A 20,233-nucleotide genomic window follows, 5' to 3' on the forward strand; every position below is an offset into this window, starting at 1 on the left:
GTTATTAAATCTATTATAATTATATTTTGTGTTTTTAATAAATATTTTACATTTATTACCTCCCTGCCTCCACCGGTACCACCTTCTACTTCGCCTGTACAACCAGTTTCGGTAGTTATTACCTCTCCTCCTTGCTGGGTAATGGTGCCATAGGAGAGGAACAGCTTATCCTCCTCCCAACAGATGTTACACTGTCTCACCAACTCCCAACTCCTCCCTCCTCAAGCCTGATCCAACTCTATCAGCTTGAAGACTTATTTTTATTTTTCTTAATTGATCTCTCATCTATCACCTCTTTCTTTACCGAGATAGAAACAAAATTCATAAATAATAATTAGATTAGACTTGTAGATCAAAAATTTGGCACAATAGAAAATACCTTGGAAGTATCAAATTGTTTCTGCAACTACTACCTTCATCAAAAATGTCTGAATGTGGAGCGTTCGATGGAGCACCCAGCACATCCCAAACACCCACTCACCCTCCTCCCAATGCCAACATACCCACCTGGCGCATTCCTGTGTAGTGCCTGCAGAGAGGATGGTAGTTCCTTCAGCTTAAGCTGTGCCCATTGTGAGTTCGATCTCCACGTCCAGTGCGCCTCTTTGCCTCAGACTGCTGTCCATGAAGCCCACCCACTGACCCACACCCTCTATCTCTCACTTTCAATCACTCAGACCCAAAGGCTGGTTGTACCTTTGTGTTGATTGCGATTTTGGAGCCCACCTGAGTTGTGCAACCTCTGAGGCACAACCACCACCACCACCACCGAATGAACCAAGAAGCACGGTGGAAGAGTTGCAGATGACGATGAAAGAGATGCTGGAATTACAGCTTGAGGCTACTATATATCAATGTCAGATCAGCAGTGCCGGAATTTTAGCAGCCAGTTCACCGAATGATCTGGGTCTCTCACCCTCAGCTGGTGTACTGGTTTCCCACATATTTATGGGATTGAATCTGTCTTCAGCCTTGATCAATTCCCACATATTTATGGCAATCCAGCTGGTGTACTTGTTCACAGTTAAACTACCATTAATTACTGGTTGAAAGTCCAAGGCTGGTTCTACTTTTTGTGTTGATTGCGATTTTGGAGCCCACTTGAGTTGTGCAACCCCTGAGGCACGACCACCACCATCACCACCGTATCAACCAACAAGCGGGGTTGAAGAGCTGCAGAACATGGCCAAAAATATGCAGGAACTTCAGCTTGCTGCATCTATTTATCAATGTCAGATCAGCAGTGTCGGATTTTCAGCAGCCAGTTCGCTCATTGGCTGAAGGACACGACCCCTTAGGTGGTATAGTCTGTGTTGTGTCCCTCACCCTCAACTGGTGTACTTGTTTCCGTTTCCCACATATGGGATTGAATCTGTCTTCAGCCTTGATCAATTACCCACGCTTGATGCTTAGCAAAATATATGTCGATCCCATGAATTGTTCATGGACTTATTAAGTCATTGTTAATAGTTAATCGTTTGGCACTTTGATTACCACTACATGTTGTAATAATCTCTTTGTTTTCCTTGTTTCTTCTTGTTGGTTGACTTTGTGGGAGGCTCCAATAATAAGATTTCAATTACTTTGAGTTTCTTCAATTATGGCAATGGAAAATGATAACACTGATGGCCAGTGGATCCTTTGCATTTTCAGCAAAATCAGGAGCCACTATTGAATTGGGTTTCATGGCCTCTACTCCAAGCATTGGTTAGAAACTGGAATCCGATCAGGGATTATCTGATCTGGATCCATTCTGCAGCCTCTACCTGGTATAATCAGCTACTAGTTAATCAGGCGCAAATCCTGTCAGAAATTCAACTTTATAAGAACTTTATAACGATCTAACTCATTCTTGTTGTACACTTCTTTATATATAGCATGTGTTTTCTTACTATAATTGCAACTCTCATTGATCTCTCTGCCCATAGTTTTGGGACATTTACGGATGCTTCTTAGCTGATCCTATTGATCATGATCGAACCAAAAACATTAAAGTTGATGCGAACTTCATTTCTTGCTGTTGCTGGGTTTTGTTCAAACTGCTGGATATGTAACAACTATCTTCACTGAAGAACAAGTTGCTAACATCAGCTATAAGTTATTCACTACTAAGTTCAGTCTTTCTCAGCAGCGACAATCTCAATTTCCAGATAGTAGACCTCTAGGAAGATTGTGTTGAAAGACTATAGGAGGTGTTGAAACAATTGAAATTTTTGTTTAAGAGATATAGGTCAGTTGGGTTCTGAAAATGCCTATTAGCCTAAATTCTAAGAGATTTATATGGCCAATTATTGACTCTCTTTTGGTAGAAAATACTAATTGTTGTCTTTATTAGCCATGGAAATAGGAAAAAAGTGCTCATCACCATTCACTTACTATATTCCTATTCTTGTCAAGCAAGGTAAGGGGAGGTGAGAATAAATTATCAAGAGAAGTGTGCTCCACTAATGAAAAAAAAGGAACATTCTCAAAGAAGGTCACAGCAAGAACAAAAGAAAGACGAAGAAAAGTGTTGTACCATTTATACCCTTTTTGGGTCCAAGAATACCCCAAAAATAAACATCGAAGAGTACGAGAGTCCAACTCATCTGTTGAGAATGCTTAGACAGGGGTATTTTAGCATTTTTCCTCTTCTCTTGTACTCTCTGTATTTGGACGCCCAAGTAGGAGCTTCCTTGTAATTTTCTCTTTTCAAAATATAAAGAACTTTTGAAGGTGTGAACAGTAACCAACACACACCTCTCGATACATCTCTCTTCTTCTTCTTCTTCTTCTTCTTCTTCTAAACCCTAGATTTGTAACTCTTGTTTAGCAACTTGGTATCAGAGCAGGTAAAGGCACTTGGGAATACCTCTCCTTCATCCTCTTCCATGAGGTGAATTGCTGATGTTAGACTGCCACCAGATGACATCAGTAGTCTGTACAGGTGTTGGTAGCAGTCAATGAATCTTACATGGTTTGATTCGCCCTGATTTTAGAGGATTTTTGGTATGACTCTTGTCCCTGTTCAAAGCTTCTATGATTTTTAGTTTTAGTGGTTTTTTCAAGGAGAAAATTGTAGAAATTCCAAATTTGATGTCAAACCTTGTATATCATGTTTAATGACCTTCTACTATAAAACCTAGATCATTTAGGTTGCTTTACACTTCGGGAATGATGGGAAGTGGCCCTGTAATTTTCTAAGCCCTATATAATTTTTGGGAGGCCTCCTTTTTGCCTCTTAACCATGTGGTGACCTTGGTTCTTGGGTTTTTAGCTTTAGTTAAGTATTGGGGATCTATTTGGTTGGCGAGAAAGTGTCTTGGTAGAATATAGAATCATCTAAGGATGTTCAGATGGTTTCTAGTGTGCTCCCGGGAAGTGCAGATATTTCCAGTGGGATGATAACTACTGTTTAACTTGATGGAGCTAATTTTTTGGAGTGGTCTCAATCTGCTAAATTTACCATTACTAGGAAAGGTAAATTGGGATTCATCACAAGAAAGGAGATGAAGCCAAATCTTTAAGACCCAAAATTTGCAAAGTGGGAACAGGATAACTCCCTTGTTATGTCATGAATGATTTGCTCAATGTAACCTCATATTGCCCGAAACTACATTTTCTTCCAACGGTCAAAGATATTTGGGATAGAGTTGTTGCCACTTATTCCCAAGTTAACAATACTACTAGAGTGTACTAGCTTCAGAGAGAAGTTTGCAATATGCACCAGGGAAGAGATCTGTTGTTATGTATTTCTCTTCTCTACAATCTATCTAGAAAAAAATAGATCACTTCAAAACTCTCATATGGAAGGACCCTGAAGATGGTGAACAATACCGGAAGTACATAGAGGAGAATAGAGCCTTTGATTTCTTGGCTGGCTTAAATCCAGAGTTTGATTTTATCAGGCAACATATTCTTAGTATCGTCATTATCACTCTTGCTTCCGCTTACTTCTCTTGTACAAGGGGAAGAAAGTCGAAGGACTGCCATGATGCAACCTCCTATGATTGATCACTCTACCTTTATGTCATCTCGACCTAGGCAAAATACTAGCAAACACCCTATTACTGAGAAGGATGAGGATGTTATTTGTGATTATTGCAAGAAGCTAAGACATACTAAGGAAAGGTGTTGGAGCTCAATGCTCATTTAAAACCGAAGAAGTACAAAACCGGGAAGAAGAGCAACGCTCACTTGGCTACGACCGGTGATGATGCTCAACCTTTTAGTATGCTTGATTCCTCTAATGTAATGGACAAACTCAAGAATATACTGTTGTAGCTAGAAAAGGGTGGCACATCCTCCTCATCCGGTTTTGGACCTAGTAATCCATCTAGTTCATATGCCAAGGAAGGTACTACACTTGCTTGTTCCACATCTTTTAGCCCATGGATTGTAGACTTTGGGGCGAATGCCCATATGACTGGTATGCCTTCACATTTTACCTTATATAAGTTAACTCTAGGGAAGTGCAAGATTACTGTTGTTGATGGATCTCAGACCCCTATTTCGGGTCAGGGTGAAGTTAAACTCACTCGTAACCTTTCTCTTGGATTTGTTCTTCATTTGCCTTAGTTACATAAAAATTTGTTGTCTGTTAGTTCTCTCACAAAATCTCATAATTGCTCAATGACTTTTTTCCTACCCATTATGTTTTTCAAAACTTGAACACGGGGGAGATGATTAGAAGTGGGCATGAAGTTGATGGAGTCTACCTCTTTAATGGACCTTCAAAGCATGGACTGTCAAGCTAGACTGAGTTTTGTTCAAATGAGAAAATGAGCCTTTTGAAATTACGGCATTGTTGCCTTGGTTATACGTCTTTCAATTCTGTAAAACTTGTTTCCAAACTTGTTTGACTCTGTGTCAAAGTTAAATCTTGAATATGAAGTTTGTCATCTATCCAAACAATGTAGAACCACATATTTTGCAAGTAGTAAAAGAAGTAATGTTGCTTTCCATTTGATTCATACTGATGTTTGGGACCCATATGCTATCCTCCGCATGGGTGGGTAGGTATAAATACTTCATCATCTTCATTGATGACTACAGTCAGTATACATAACTCTACTTGATGAAAAGTCGAGATGAAGTTCTTATGATTGTTCAAAACTTCAAGGAATACTTTGAACATCATTTGCATAGATTTCTTGAAGATCGGGACATTATTCACCAAAGTTCATCAAGTCATACTCCACAACAAAGTGGGGTGGTTGAAAGGAAGAACAGGCATGTGGTTGAAGTTGCTCGAGGTTTACTGTTTCAAACTCATGTTTCCACTCATTTCTAGGGTGATGCTATTGAGACAGCCGTGTATCTCATTAATAGACTTCCGTCAAGGGTCATTAACCTTCATTCTCCTCATCAACTTCTTTTCCCTGATTCACTGGTTAAAAACCTTGGAATTGTTTGTAGTATTCTCAGTTGATGATACCAGAAAGTGGAGGGAGATTGCAGAGTTAGGCTCAATCAAGAAGTCCTCAAATTCCTACTGGACACCTTCACCTCATGGGTTCACCAAATTGAATTTTAATGGTAGTAGCATGGATAATCCAGGGCCCTTCGGAATGGGGGGAGTGATAAGAGATGAAAAAGGGAACCTATTAGCTATGTATTCTGGCCCAATTGGGGAGGGAGATTCCTTGAGGGCTGAGATCCTAGGAGCTCTTGAAGGGATACAAAGGGCCAAGGAAATGAACTTTAAAAAGTTGATCATAGAAGGTGATTCTGAAATTGTAGTGAATTGGCTAAAAGAGGGCAATTCTATGCTCTAGAAATATAGCAATGAAAAGAAGAAGTTCAAGTGGCTCACCAAGGATATTCAAATTTGTTGTACATGAATAGTGAGAAGTGCTAATGCACTGGCAGATGGTCTAGCTGGGCAAGGGGTGAACAGAAACTCTATGTTTTGGGTTGTTTTGTAATTGCTCCATGGGTTGGGGTTTATAAGGTATTTGGGAGTTAAGATTCTTTAGCTCCTTACCTTGCAATTCTGGTTTTCCAAATCATTAATAAAATCCATTGTTATTGATCAAAAAAAAAAAAAAAAACTTCTTTTCCCTAATGAACCTCCTTTTAAACTACCCCTCAAGATCTTTGATTGTGTTTTTTTTTAAATGATACGAGTCCTTCCTAGTGTAAGTTTGATCCTAAATCGGTTAAATGTGTTTTCCTTGATTACTCTCCAGTCCAGAAAGGCTATGGATGCTTTGATGCTTTCTCTGGCAAGAGGTATGTTGTCCTTCTCTTCAAGGAGAGAATGCAAGTGAAGATCGAACTCCCTTCTGCCTTCTTGTTCTTACCTCTGTTCCACCTCCTCCCTCTCTTCCCAGTAACGGTGGTATTCCTTCCCCTCCTCCTCCTCTTCCTCCTCCTCCTCCTCCTCCTGTGTATCAGCCTCGATCCTAGCAGCAGTTTTTTATCAAGCACAGTAAGCGGGTGGCTCCTGAAACAAAATACCCATCACAATCTGATCCCCCAAACTCAAGTAATCTTGAACCTCTTGACACTCCTATTATTGATTCGGACCTTGATCTTCATATTGCCATTCGAAAAGTGAAGCGGACATGTAGCAAGTATCATATTACTAACTATGTGTCTTATGATAATCTTTCACCTTCCTATTGTGCCTATATTTTTGCCATCTCTTCTATTTCCATCCCTTACAGTGTTATAAAGGCAATGTAATCCCCTCACTAGAAGGAAGCCATGAACCAAGAAATGGAGGCCCTAATAAAGAACTAGACTTGGGAGATTATTCTTAGCCCTAAAGATAAGATTCCTATTAGGTGTAAGTGGGTTTATACTGTTAAGCACAAGGCAAATGGCTCAATTGAGAGGTACAAAGCTCAGCTTGTAGCCAAAGGATAATTCAAATTTATGGCATTGATTATCTAGAAACCTTTGCTCCAATTGCTAAAATGAACTCTATTCGTGTGATCATGTCTCTTGCTAGCCTTTACATCAAATAGATGTAAAGAATGCCTTCCTTAATGGGAACTTACAAGAGGAAGTATATATGGACTTACCACCTGGGGTAAACTTTCCTAATAGTGATGGAAAAGTCTACCGCTTGAAGAAGTCCTTATATAGGCTCAAATAGTCCCCGAGAGCCTAGTTTGACAAGTTCAAAAATACTATCCTAAATATTGGTTTTTCTCAACCTCAGGCTAACCACACCTTATTCATTAGAAGAGTTGATGGTAGAGTAACAATGTTGATAGTATATGTTGATGACATTGTTATGACAAGTGAAGTTAAAGTCCTTCCGTGCTTCCGAATTTGAGATTAAGGAACTTGGTGATCTTCGATACTTTCTTGGCATTGAAATTGCAAGATCCTAAAAGGGAATTTTCTTGTCACAAAGGAAGTATGTACTTGATTTTCTTTATGAAATTGGGAAATTATGGTGTAAGCTTGTAGAAATTCCAATTGACCCCAACCATAAGTTGAGTTCCACTAAAGGAGAAGTTCTTCCAAACAAGGGGATATATCAAATATTGGTGGACTACTTTCTATATCTCTACTTGACTAGACCTGACATATCCTATACTATTGGAGTGGTTAGCCAATATATGCATGAACCCAAGACATTTCATATGCAAGTGGTTAATAGAATTTTAGCTTATTTTAAAGGATATCTTGGCAAAGGGGTGTTGTATTCTGATCATGACCATCTAAAGATTGAGGCTTACACAGATGCTGATTAGGCAGGGTCGATTGATGATAGAAGATCTACATCTAGTTATTGTGCCTTAGAGATAATGTGATTTCATTGAGAAGTAAGGAACAATTTGTTTTTGCTCATTTAGTGCTGAGGCAGAGTACATGGCAATGGCTCATGGAATGTCTAAACTATTCTGGTTGAAGACCTTATGGACTGAGATGGGCATCCAAGTAGATGTCCCAATGAGACTATATTGTGACAACTAAGCAGCCATAAATATTGCCCACAATCCTGTCCAACATGATTGTACAAAGCATATTGAAGTGAATAAACACTTTATTAGAGAAAAAAATGCTAGCGGAGATATTTGCCTTCCTTTTGTAAGGTCAAAAGACCAACAAGCTGATTGTCTCACTAAAGGTGTTCAATATCCAAAATTTGCTAAGAACCTTACCAAGTTGGGCATGATTGACATATATGCTCAACTTGAGGGAGAGTGTTGAGAATGCTTAGATAAGGGTATTTTAGCCTTTTTCCTCTTTTCTTGTATTCTCTCTATATTTGGGTGCCTGAGTAGGAGCTTCTTTGTAATTTTCTCTTTTTAAAATATAAAGAACTTTTGAGGGTGTAAACAGTAACCAGCACACACCTCTCGACACATCTCTTCTTCTTCTTCTTATTCTTCTTCTTCTAAACTCTAGATTTGTAATTCTTGTTTAAACTTTATCTAAACCCAAACCTAGGAAGTGAACAAAACCAACACAGCCAAAGACATGCAGAGGCAAAGGGAAAGGAGACTAAGAAGGAAATACAATAGAGAAAGGGGAGGAACCATGTAACACTAATAAAGGCATACGATTAATGAGAAAACAAGAGGTAAGGTCAGCATCACTCTAATATACTTTTGGAACTAACATTGAATCAAAAGTGGTCGAGCAATATCAAGTAAATGTATATTCTTTTGCTCAACCACTCCATTTTGTTGTGGAGTAGAGGAGCAAAATGATTGACGTATAATGCCATGAGATTCAAAGAATATATGAAACGAGTGCTAAAAATATTCTTTTGCATTGTTAGGACGAAATTATTTAATGGAGATACCATATTGATTCTTGGTTTCAATATAAAAAGAGAGAAAGATATCAAAACATTTTTGTATGAGATTTCATTAAATAAATTGAAGTCATTCTTGAAAATTGTCAAGGAAACAAAATACTTAAAACCATTATAAGACTCAACTGGGCAAGACCCCAAACATCTGAATGAACAAGTTTCAAAAAGACCTAAGGCTCTAGTAAATTCCCTTGGAACAAAAGAAACATGATGATGTTTGTCAAGCTAATAGACTTCACACAGTAATTCTCGAACAGATATGACATCTGAAACAAGACTCTTGAGAGCAAGAAGAGAAGGATGACCCAACTGATAGTGCCACTGCAATGGTGTAATGGAAGAATGAAGAGCTTTCTACGATTCACCACCATCCTAGATAGTACAATCCTCCAACTTCTTACCTGCCACCAATTGTCTTCCCCGTCTTAAGATCCTGAAAAATACAATAAGATGGAAAAAATGTGATGGAGCAATTCAAAGATTTTGTCCACTTACTAATGGACATAAGACTAAAAGGAAATTTAGGAACATAGAGCACCGAAGGGGGATGAAGGGAGGGGATAAGGATGCAAATAGGTCTGAAGACCCAATCATGTAATCTAAGGCCCCATAATTCATAATCCATGGTTTAAAAGAGGAAACAAGGCATATTGTACTGGTTTTGCAACAATTGCAGTATTACCAAGGGAAGAGGAAGACAGATGATGTTTTCCATACTCTTCAAGTGTGATAAAGACCATTTCCTTCTCCTTCCCAGTGCCTAAAGAAGTAGTCATCACTTGTAACATCACTATCTCCTTCTACAGCAACATGATTTGCCTAAGTAGGTGGCAGGCCATGCAAATCATAACAAAAGTTCATGTTATGCCCTTTCTGTCCATAATAATTGCACTCTTTGACAATGACCACTAACACCAAAACCATGACCTCTAATATTCCCATCTCTACCACTACCATGACTTCCTCTCACTCCACGATTACCCCCTCTGGGATAGCTATTTCTACCACATAAGCCACCTCTACTACCTTTGGCTGCGGCTAGGACCAACTTCTCTAATACTGGAGAGCTATCTGTATGTGGGCTAATAACCCTTCTTACTCTGGAGAAAACTTTTGATAATGTGAGTATATCACTACTACCTAAAATTTGGGCACACATTGGTTCAAATTCAGACCTCAACCCATAAAGAAATCTTGCCACATCCAACTGATGTTTCTGTTGTTGTTGCACTTTGAGATCAATTGAAAGGTGCTGGTATGAATCCAACTCATTATGCAAACTCTTTAAACTAGCATAGTACTCCTCTACACTCCTATCACCTTGTTGTAGCTAAAAATATTCCTGGTATAATTGATAGATTCTAGTTACATTATCGTGTCCAAAATACAATTGTTTGATATGTTCCCAGATTTATTTCACAATATCAAAAAACATCAAGTTCACACTAATATGAGGTTCCATACTGTTCCAAAGGCATGTCATGATCTGCACATTCTCTTTGATCCAATCATTATATACCCTACAACCCCTGGTTCTGGTTTATTTTCTTTAATATACTTTAGTTTTCCCCTGGCTATCAAATTTACCTCAACAGATTTTGCCCATGGTACACAATTTGTAGCATTAAGTTTGACCAACATCATCTGGGCAACCATGAAATCAAGTTGTACAATCACACTCGTTTTGATTTCATTGCCAAAAGCTATCATCGATTACAAATAAGTTATTTCTGCAACACACTCCCAAGTTGAACACCTTCCAAAGTCAACAAGAACACTCAACCAACTCAACTATTAATCTGGAAACACCAACAACATAGCCGCAACCCCCTAAAAAAAGATAACACAAGAAACCCTTCTACAAGTCAACCGACCTCACCATTCATAAAAACAAACCCACTAAACACAGACAACGATCATCCGATCTGCACCATTTACAGTCCCTCTTTGAACTACCAAATAGAGAGAGTCTAATACACCATCAAAAAACCAACACATGATGCAACTTGAGGCACGGAAGCCTCCTAACCCTCTAGGCAATCAATCCTTTTTTTGTCCTTCCTCTTCCCTTCACCTTTTATTAGCAAAAATATCCAATTGATGTTGTCTCAGGCATCCTTCAGAGATGTAGTCAAGCAGGTCAATCAACCAAGCTCTAATACCATGTTATTAGACCGATATTTAGTAAAAAAAATAAAGGAACTTGGTATAAACCCAGTAAGCAAAGAAATGGAGAAGAAGAAGAGAAGAAGAGGAATACGAAGAGAATAGGGCTGAACAGTTTCTATCGAGTGAGACTCAACTGCCGCCCCTATATGGTTTATATTCATAATGAAATAAAAATTATAGAACTACCCCTGATAGTGTAACTTAAGAATAGAGACAAAAACAGAACCAAAAAGGAGAGGAAGAAAGACAAATAACCCTATGCAGAACACTACATTTTAACAGCATTACCATATGTATTTCATCCACTAGTTAAGACCATTTGATTATTGAACAAAGAAAGGGCATAAAATAGGAAATTTGATTGTTCAACAAAGGACAGAAGAAATTAAGGTAAACTTCCTTAACCATTTGCTTTTAGTTTCATCTTCTATGATGTCTATCCAAAATCTCTTACATCTATTGTATCATATGAGCTGATTGAGAGTACAAGAAGCTTTGAAATCAGTTAGATGAGCTGCTGCTGCTCCTTCAAAACTAGTAATTAATTCAATCTGCTTGGTATATTTTTCCTCAGGGTTTCTACTGGTACTAAACCATATTTAAAATCCAAGGCTAGAAAGGAAAACCAAAAGAAACTACAACATGATAAAATAGTAAAATACAATGAATATTAAACTGAATGAATGGATCAAGTACTTCCTTTCAAGCCAGGTTGAACCAATTTATTGGCTTGACTCGTGTACCCCCTCACTGTGGTCCCTTGTGGCACTGCATTCCAAAATCAAATGAGAAATTTTACAGTAACTAGTTCATCCTGCATGCGCTACCAAATTTGGCCCAACAACTAGAAGTACTAATTAGTAGTTTAGACATGGAAAATGGTCTAAACTATGTTTGAACCAAACCTTCAGAATCCAGACATCTTATATATAGATGTTCTATTCGCTTAATTTTCCAAACATTGCAACACATAGCACCCAAGAACCAGATTGTAATGTCTAATTATACACCAGGAAATTTTCTACAAGATCATTGATACTTCTTAACCACGAACGCATATAAGCCAATAAAATAACAACAGCAGAAAGGAAAAAATGAATTTTCTCTTCATTTAATTTGCAAGTGTGAGAAGTACAGTGAATCAACACTGGGAAATTTTCTACATGATAATTGATACTTCTTTCTTAACTACAAACACAAATAAACCAATAAAACAACAACAGCAAAAAAGAAAAATTTTGAATTTTCTCTTCATTTCATTTGCAAGCATGAGCAATACAGTGAACCAGCACTACATCATTTTTCCTGTAATCAGAAAGGGTATCAGTATACTACCCATGCAAATGACCATGAAGAATAATCCTCTGCCCCATCCATATGGTTATATCATGATGGAAGCCTTTAATTCATTATTTGTTAACATCAACTGCTGTATTGCCAGAAGTGAAGGAAGAAAGAATTCCTTGGCGGTTGTTGGCTATTGTATATTCTAATACTCTTTTTTCCCCATCTTGTACTTCTTTACGACAAATGGCAGAAGAGACAAATACCTTTTCATGACTGCATATGATGATCTAGAGTGTAGGCATGAATATCATCTGGCCTAGTACCAGGTCTGCAAGCCACCATCAGGGAAAGAATTAAGAAAATAACTCTTAAAATCCTAAATGAACCAATTATTACAGTAATAATATAATGGACACAAATGGAGAAATGCCACAAAGCTAATGGCCTTAAGAAACATTCAGATAGTGAAGTTGCAGCAGTAGTCTTCAACAGTATATTCAAACTTGGTTTTCATTTAAGATTCAGGCTATGAAAGACTTGAATGAACAAGTACCTCTTATTTATGATACCATAATGAAACTTGGGTTTTCCAGTTTTGATGTCTTCAATGTACTGTAGTCAGAGTAGATAAGAAGCATTCATTAGACAAATCTAACTTTTATATTAAGAATTAACCTACAGCTATATATAATAATATCTGGCAGATGTATGTGTCTGTAACAATGGAGAGGAAAACATCAATATATGTAGTCTGAAACACCACATACCATATTCAATGTTACAAGCATTGATGAAAATGCCAAAGAATCAAATGGTATATCATCAAGTGCAAAAAGCTGGCAATCCAGAGACTCAGGGCCTGGTGAAAAGTGGACTTTTTTCATCCTTGCTCTGAAAATTATGTAACTCTGTTCCATCGGTATCATCAATAAATACATAGACACCCAAGTCTGGAAAAGTAAAAGTAACATGAAAAATGAAAATGTTCGCCCTTACTTGGCCAATAAGAGGGATATCCAGTTGAGCAAATGGTGATACTAGTTCCACATCTGCGCCTGTTTCCTCCGAAGTTTCCCTGATTGCCCCTTCTGCTGCAGACTCCCCAATTTCCATATAGCCAGCAGGAAGAGTCCTATATTAGCAGAACATATTACATGTTTGTTAATCTAATGAATCAATTTTGTGTTGCTGATAAAAAAAAAAAAACATATTACATGTTTCAGAATCCATTTTTTATCAAAAACAGATCAAATATAATCATTTGCACAAGTACCTGCCCTTGAAGAAAAAAATAAGCTAAAGAAAATATTTTCTATCTGCAATCCATATACAATACATACCAAAGACCATAAGATGGTGGAATGTTCCGCTTGCAAAGTAGGACTTTGCCGTCATGCTCAACAAGGCAACCCACAATCTACAGGAATCAGTCCAAAGAAACAAATATCAGAATGACATTTTCCACCTCCACAAGGGAGAACTTAACTGTGCAGAATACATTTAGACACATAAACCATGAACCAACTTTAGCAAGAATATAAGCATTTTTCACATTGAAAGGCCCTAAAAGAATTTGGACTAGCATCTCTTTCTTATTGTAGAAGTTGGACATGATCAATGTTTGTTATATTTTCCTTTTTTTTAATTAGCATTTCGATATAATAGACATAATATATGCATGCACAAAAAGCTGTACTGAAATTTTAAGATGGATGCATAGTTAACAATATCAGGAAACCCCATGCATAATGAGAATTAGCCAAGACAAAGTTTTTTTCTAAAAACAAAGTTCTTTTTCTACTGTCAAATGTGACACATCAAAGTAAAAGACATAAAAACTATTCTAAAAGCTTAAAGCATATATTAGGAATTTAACTCCTAAAATTTTGTACAAACTAGGTTAAAATTCTATGACTATAAAATATCCCAGCAGAAGTTGTAAAGAAAGTCCCATTGCAATACCATCTCATTTCCCAGCATGGTCCCAAAAGCCCTGTATTTTACAGTGAAGATATTAATAATGATGCAATGAAATTCTCATTCAAGGGTGTAAGGTCTCACAAATTAAACAGCATCAATCAAGATTAACAAGATCAGAACTTTCAATAAAATAATAAAAAAAAACTCAAACATGACTTTATAGATTAACATTTACACCTAACATTGCATTAAGCCATTAACCAAATTATACAAGGTTTCATTGAAATTGACTGGAATAAGAAGCAGAAATAAAATGCTGGACCCTTATTTTGCCAGATTAACATATTTTAAGAATCAAAAAATTGATTAGATTTTAGTTCAAGTTAGGGATCAGAAACCACTATTTTTAAGTATTGATAAACTCAAGAAAATCTCTGACAACAAGATCAGTCAATGAAAAACCTAATGGCTAAGCTTCAACCCATTTGACAAAGTTAGAAGCATAATTTTACATAGATTAACATGTGTTGTTTGGTCTAGAAAAACTGGGAGAAAATCAGATCCAATTGTCAGAACCTGTGATAACGAGATACCTGTACATGTCTTGCATACCAGTGTCAGATATGATCCTTATTTGATATGATACCAGATACTGCATGGATATTTCTAGAGATACTCTACAGCATTAATACTTCTAAAATATGTAAAGTGGTTTGTTTTAACAAATTATGCTATAAAAAAATTCTGCACATGTTTGAAGTTTAATTAAACCTGGCAAGACACAAGTCCTGAAAAATGAACTTTAATTAGCTTCAAAACTAGATATAAACACATAATATTAGCATATTACATGGGATACCTGTATCAGTGTCCAGGATTTTAGGAAATGGGCAATCATGTTCCTTTTTCCCATATTCATGTCCAAGTTTATATTTGTATTTGGGAATAAGAGGTTAGACAGATTCTAGACCAAGTGTGTTGGGTCCCATTATCTCCCTTCTCAAGGTGCTTTTGTTGACAGCAGACAGATTCTAGATGGAGCCCTAGTGGGTGAATGAGTGCATAGACTCAAGGCTCAAAGCTGAAGATCTGGGAGTAATATGCAAATAAAATATTGAAAAGGTGTATGACCATGTACAGTGGGGCTTTGTTGATTACCTTCTTAGAACTTAGAAGGATGGGTTTTGGGCTGAAATGGAGAAAATGGATGGCCTGTTGTCTTGCTGCAGCTAAAATATCAATCATGATTAATGGCAGGCCAAGAGGTTTCTTTGCAGTAAAGAGGGGTCTACACCTAGGTGACCCTTTATCCCCCTTCCTACTTATTATTGTTTTGGAGGCATTGAGTAGAATGATTGATAAATCTGCATCAGATGGCTACTTAGATGGTATTAAAGTTTCATCTGACAGTGATCCAATCGCATTGCTCCGGTTCATAGATGATTCACTGATTTTCTCTAGACGCTATAGCCAAGACTTGCTGCTCTTCCAGTGCCTTCTTATGTGCTTTGAGGATACTTCAGGTTTAAAGATAAATTTGCAGAAAAGTGCTATCTTTCCAGTTGGGGAGCTCCCAAATATTGATGATCTTGCTACTGTCTGGGGATGCAGGGTAGGATCCCTTCAGAATTTGTGGGCTTGCCACTGGGTCATAATTGTAAGTCAAAGGAAATCTGGGACCTGGTGATTGATAAAATAAAGACCAAATTAGCCAGCTGGAAGAAATTACTTGTCCAAGGCCAAGTAAAATTACTCTAATACAGAGTGTTCTCTCTAACCTTCCTACCTATTTTATGTCCCTGTTTAGAGCTCCAGCCTCAATTTTGAGTACCATAGAAAAGCTGAGAAGGGATTTCTTGTGGGATGGTAAAGCAGAGGAAAAGAAGCTGCATCTAGTGGCATGGCAGAGGTATGTAAGCCAAACATCAAGGAGGAGTAGTTGGTAGCTAACCACTAAAACAGATTAACATTGCTCTCCCATCCAAGCGGCTGTGGTGGTTTGGAACTAAGAAAATGAGCTTTGGAGAAAAGTTGTAAAGTGGAAATATGGGAGGCTGAGCTGGGGTGGGAGTCAGGCCCTGTCAATGAAGCCTATGGAACTAGTTTGTGGAAGGAAATCATGAATAACAGAAATATCTTTTTCAAGTATGTTATCTATAAACCAGGAAAAGGTGAGATCATTTTCTTTTGGAAAGATTGGGGATTTCAAAATGGTCCTCTCAGGTCTCAATTGTACCTTCCCCAACATCTTTGCTCTGGCACAGGATAAAGTCGCCCATATCTGTGACTATTATAAAGGGAATGCAAATCAGATTGTTCAGTGTCCTAGGTTGAGAAGAAATGTTAATGACTGAGAGGCCCTACTAGGCTACTAGCTATGATGCAGATCATCGAAAAGGTGAAACCTAAGCATATGCATCTACATGGAGGCCCTACTGGATATGATGCAGATCATCAAACCAACCATAGATGTGTTGAGAAGAAAAAAAAAAGTGCATCATTAACTGGTGCTACCTGTGTGGACAGGCTGAAGAAAACACACAGTATCTATTAGTAACTTGCAGTGTTTCCTGTTCTGTTTAGTCTCATGCTTTGCAGCTTTTTGGTGTATATTGGGCTGTAGCTCCTGATATTGAATCATTAATCTCTTCTTGGAGATCCCAAGCTTTCAGCAAGAGGGGTAAAGCATTGTGGAATATGATTCCTCTAGTGATCAGTTAGTGTATTTGGAGGGAGAGGAAAGACAGAACCTTTGCAAATCAGTCTCTTCCCACTGAGAAATTGTGTGCCAAGACTGAGAGTTCTACTCAAATGGGTATCTATACATGTTTTATTCAGGAGCTTGAAGTTTATCCAGTTTCAGTTCTTTGGGAAGAATCTTGTGGGATGACAACTTTTCTGTGTAATGGCCTCACTAGAGTATTGAAAATATCATAGCTGTACTAGGCTGTTGAGGAAACCTATCCCTCTACATCCATTTGCCAAATTACCTTTTCTGGTAATTTTCGCCATTATAGGTTATAATCACTCAAATGATATGGAGGAAATGGTAAAATAGATGGTGGAAATATTGTTGTATATCTAGTAGAACCATCACATCCACTTGTTTAAACCACATTATGGAGCTCTATCCAATGAAACTGGAAGCTGAATGAGTTTGCAATTGTTCTTAGGATTGGATTGACCCATCCAGGGCTACGTGAATACAAAATTTATATTATTTACTTTTGTAAATGATATTTTGGTCAAACGAATTATCTCAAAAATAAAATGGAACTTAGAAGATAGAAGCAGATATGATTCCTTTAATATTAACCTTATACCTAGATCAAAGACTCAAAAGTTGAGTACCATTTTTGGGTTCTGATAGGCAACTTTCCCACAAAGCTGGCAAACATCTCTCATTCTCTCATCTCCATCAGGAATAGCTTGCTTAGTTGGGCCACCACACCACTGACAGAAATTGATATGGGCCTGTGAACACATTCAAATGATTAGAACCCATGCAAAAGTTTGGAAAAGAAAGAATAATCACGAACCACTCTTTAGATGAAATGTGGTTGTACTAAATAGTAAATATGCATTTTTTTCATATTTAAGCATATATAATTAAACACAAAGGCATATATTATAGTTAGAAAAGGATTAATGAATTTCAAAGCTGTATGCATCTTCTAATGACTCACAGTACATACAAATTCTACTTGCCACTTTCATACTTGTTGGTAATGACTTCTACAGCTCCAATTGTCACCTTCATACCTGTTATTGATGGCTTCCACAGTAATTACAAGAAATTCAAAATTCAACTATACTAGGTATATCTGAAAATGTATCAAAAGAAGAACATGAGAACATTTAATTCAACTCAACGCAGCCTTAGTACAACTATTTGGGGTCAGGTCCACACATCCCACTCTGCCATTGTGTTTTATCAACAGCCATGTTTTCTATCAAATTGTAAGTTTATAGATCATTTATTACCACTTCAACCCACATTTCTTTTGGTATTCCCCATACTTTCTTAGGACCTTCTACTTACACAAAATCACTCTCCACCAATGCAGTCATTGACTACCTATGCACATGACAAAACCATCTCAGTTGACTTTCCTTCATCTTATCACCAATTAGGGCTATTCCTAAGTCCTCTTGAATGAACTTATTTATACTTATATCCTTTTTAGTCTTGCCCAATTTCCATCTTAGTATCCTCATCTTTTTATATTTTGCTTTTATTGTTTTTGTTTTTTTTTTTTTTTGGGGGGGGGGGGGGGGGGGGGTGGGAATATAAATTCCAGAAATACAGAAATTTTCTTTCAAACAAGAATAAAAGAAGAACAATTCTGATTTCTACTGTATTCTTTCAAAGTATTACTAAGTAAAAAAGGAAAAGTTAAAGCATCCAATTCTTAATAAGCATCAAACTCCAATAGCCCTCATTAAAATAATAACATAACTAAAACTTACAAAAGGAAAGAAAAAACAGAGACAATATAACAAGAAACAACTCAAAACCAATTTGCATTTCCAACAGATTCTTGCCGATCACCGCTCAAAGAGGGAAAATAACTATTATTTTATAGGCAAAAAAACCCTATTTGCACCTTTTATCACCAACGCAAGTACACGATTCAACTTCACACATGCCTTCCAAGAAATACATTAGGAAGTAAATAAACAAAACAGAAAAACTCAAATAAACATTTGTTTTCACTCCAATTATTCGAAAACCTTAGACATTTTGAACCCGTCTCTGTAAATTAAACTGCGATCACCCAACTTAGCAAAGAAACACAATAGCATAACGAATATAAACTCAATCCCATTTTATATAAAGAGAAAAGATACCAAAAAAGCTTACTAATGACTGAAATGCAGTTGCTGGAGAAGGAGATGAACTACAGTCCGAGTTCGATTCAGAACGAGTTGCAGAGGTTCGAAATGCTCCGAAACAACCGCCTCGGACCGTAGAACCATCGGACAAGAGCAAAGAAACCGCTACTCTTCCCGACGTTAACGTCGACGCCGATTTAGTAGAGATGGACATGAGCGACAGTTTCCCACCGCGCCCATGCGGCTTCCATCTATGCAGCGTAGACGAAACGACTCCAGAAGAGTAACCAAGAAACTGGATAGCTCTCAGCATGATCTGCTCTTCAAATCCAAGATCCCACAAACTGAAAACAACAACAACAACGCAGAGGACACGAGCTTCTAAAGCTCAGAGCTAGAAAATTGATTTCTACGGAAGATTTGAAGATCGAGCCTGTTGAATTCGATCAACACCTGACTTCACTCGATTAAGTTTTGTCTCAAGTGGTTTCCAGTGTAACGGTATCTAAAGTAGATATATGTAGGAAACTCTTTGTCTCCGTGCGATCTTACTGATAATGTTGATGTGTGGTTACATTTCTCTGGCGGACTTGTCGATGAATGGTCCAGATCGATAGTTCTTCTCACAAGCTAGTATGTAGAACACTGTAAGAGGAAATCATAGGTAACCGTCGTGCAGTTGCATTCAAAAATGGGTGGGTCATCATCAGTCATCTACGGTTGGATTGCCGTGTTCCAGCCTCCAGGTTCCAGCTTATTTTCAGCTTCATGAATCTTGATGGCACCCGCACCGGTATCGTATAAGATAGGTATGCAATTAGGCTGGGCTCAATCTCAACTCCAACAGTCCACCGGGCTCAAGCCCAAATACTAGGGCGGGCTGAATTTCAGTTAGACATTTGGTTTAATTTTTTCCTTGATTAGGTCTTCTTGCATTTTTGGTTGTGACTGTGAGGTACTCAGGTACGAAGTTATCAAATCAAATTTGGGTAAATTCCATATTAATACACTATACTTTGGGGTTTGTCTCGCTTTAATATCTAAACTTCAAAATATGCCATTCCAAATTTCCAATACCTGGCTGCAATTTGGGCCGGGTTAACTCGAACCCAACCCAAAAAAGTTAGATTGGGTTGGGTCGGATTGATGCTCAGGTTAGGTTTAGGTTGAAATTTATGAGCCCGATTTTACTTCGGGTTGGATTAGGGTTGACCCCTCAGATAACTCGACCCAACCCAAACCCGACTCCATAGTTGTATA

At 37.7% G+C, this 20,233-nt stretch overlaps 1 protein-coding gene across 3 annotated transcripts; it reads right to left on the bottom strand.

The window, feature by feature from the left end:
• Nucleotides 1-8,808: 8,808 nt before the first annotated feature.
• Nucleotides 8,809-19,449, bottom strand: NUDX23 (nudix hydrolase homolog 23). 3 transcript variants are annotated; one of them, XM_010267631.3, is made up of 8 exons: nucleotides 19,002-19,424; nucleotides 17,489-17,611; nucleotides 13,558-13,634; nucleotides 13,214-13,349; nucleotides 12,985-13,125; nucleotides 12,771-12,829; nucleotides 12,481-12,545; nucleotides 8,809-9,194 (listed from the first exon to the last, which is right to left on the bottom strand). In XM_010267631.3, the coding sequence occupies exons 1-7, from the start codon at nucleotides 19,284-19,286 to the stop codon at nucleotides 12,485-12,487; spliced, it is 882 nt and encodes a 293-aa protein (XP_010265933.1). In that variant the 5' UTR covers nucleotides 19,287-19,424; the 3' UTR covers nucleotides 8,809-9,194; nucleotides 12,481-12,484. The 3 variants fall into 3 exon arrangements, with proteins under 3 accessions (XP_010265933.1, XP_010265932.1, XP_010265931.1); XM_010267630.3 differs by lacking the exon at nucleotides 8,809-9,194 and adding an exon at nucleotides 9,201-11,698 and having other exon boundaries at nucleotides 19,002-19,425; XM_010267629.3 differs by lacking the exon at nucleotides 8,809-9,194 and having other exon boundaries at nucleotides 12,019-12,545; nucleotides 19,002-19,449.
• Nucleotides 19,450-20,233: the final 784 nt, after the last annotated feature.

Source organism: Nelumbo nucifera, chromosome 2 (genome assembly GCF_055504915.1).
Source record: "Nelumbo nucifera cultivar China Antique chromosome 2, China Antique-T2T, whole genome shotgun sequence".
Classification (NCBI taxonomy): Eukaryota; Viridiplantae; Streptophyta; class Magnoliopsida; order Proteales; family Nelumbonaceae; genus Nelumbo; species Nelumbo nucifera.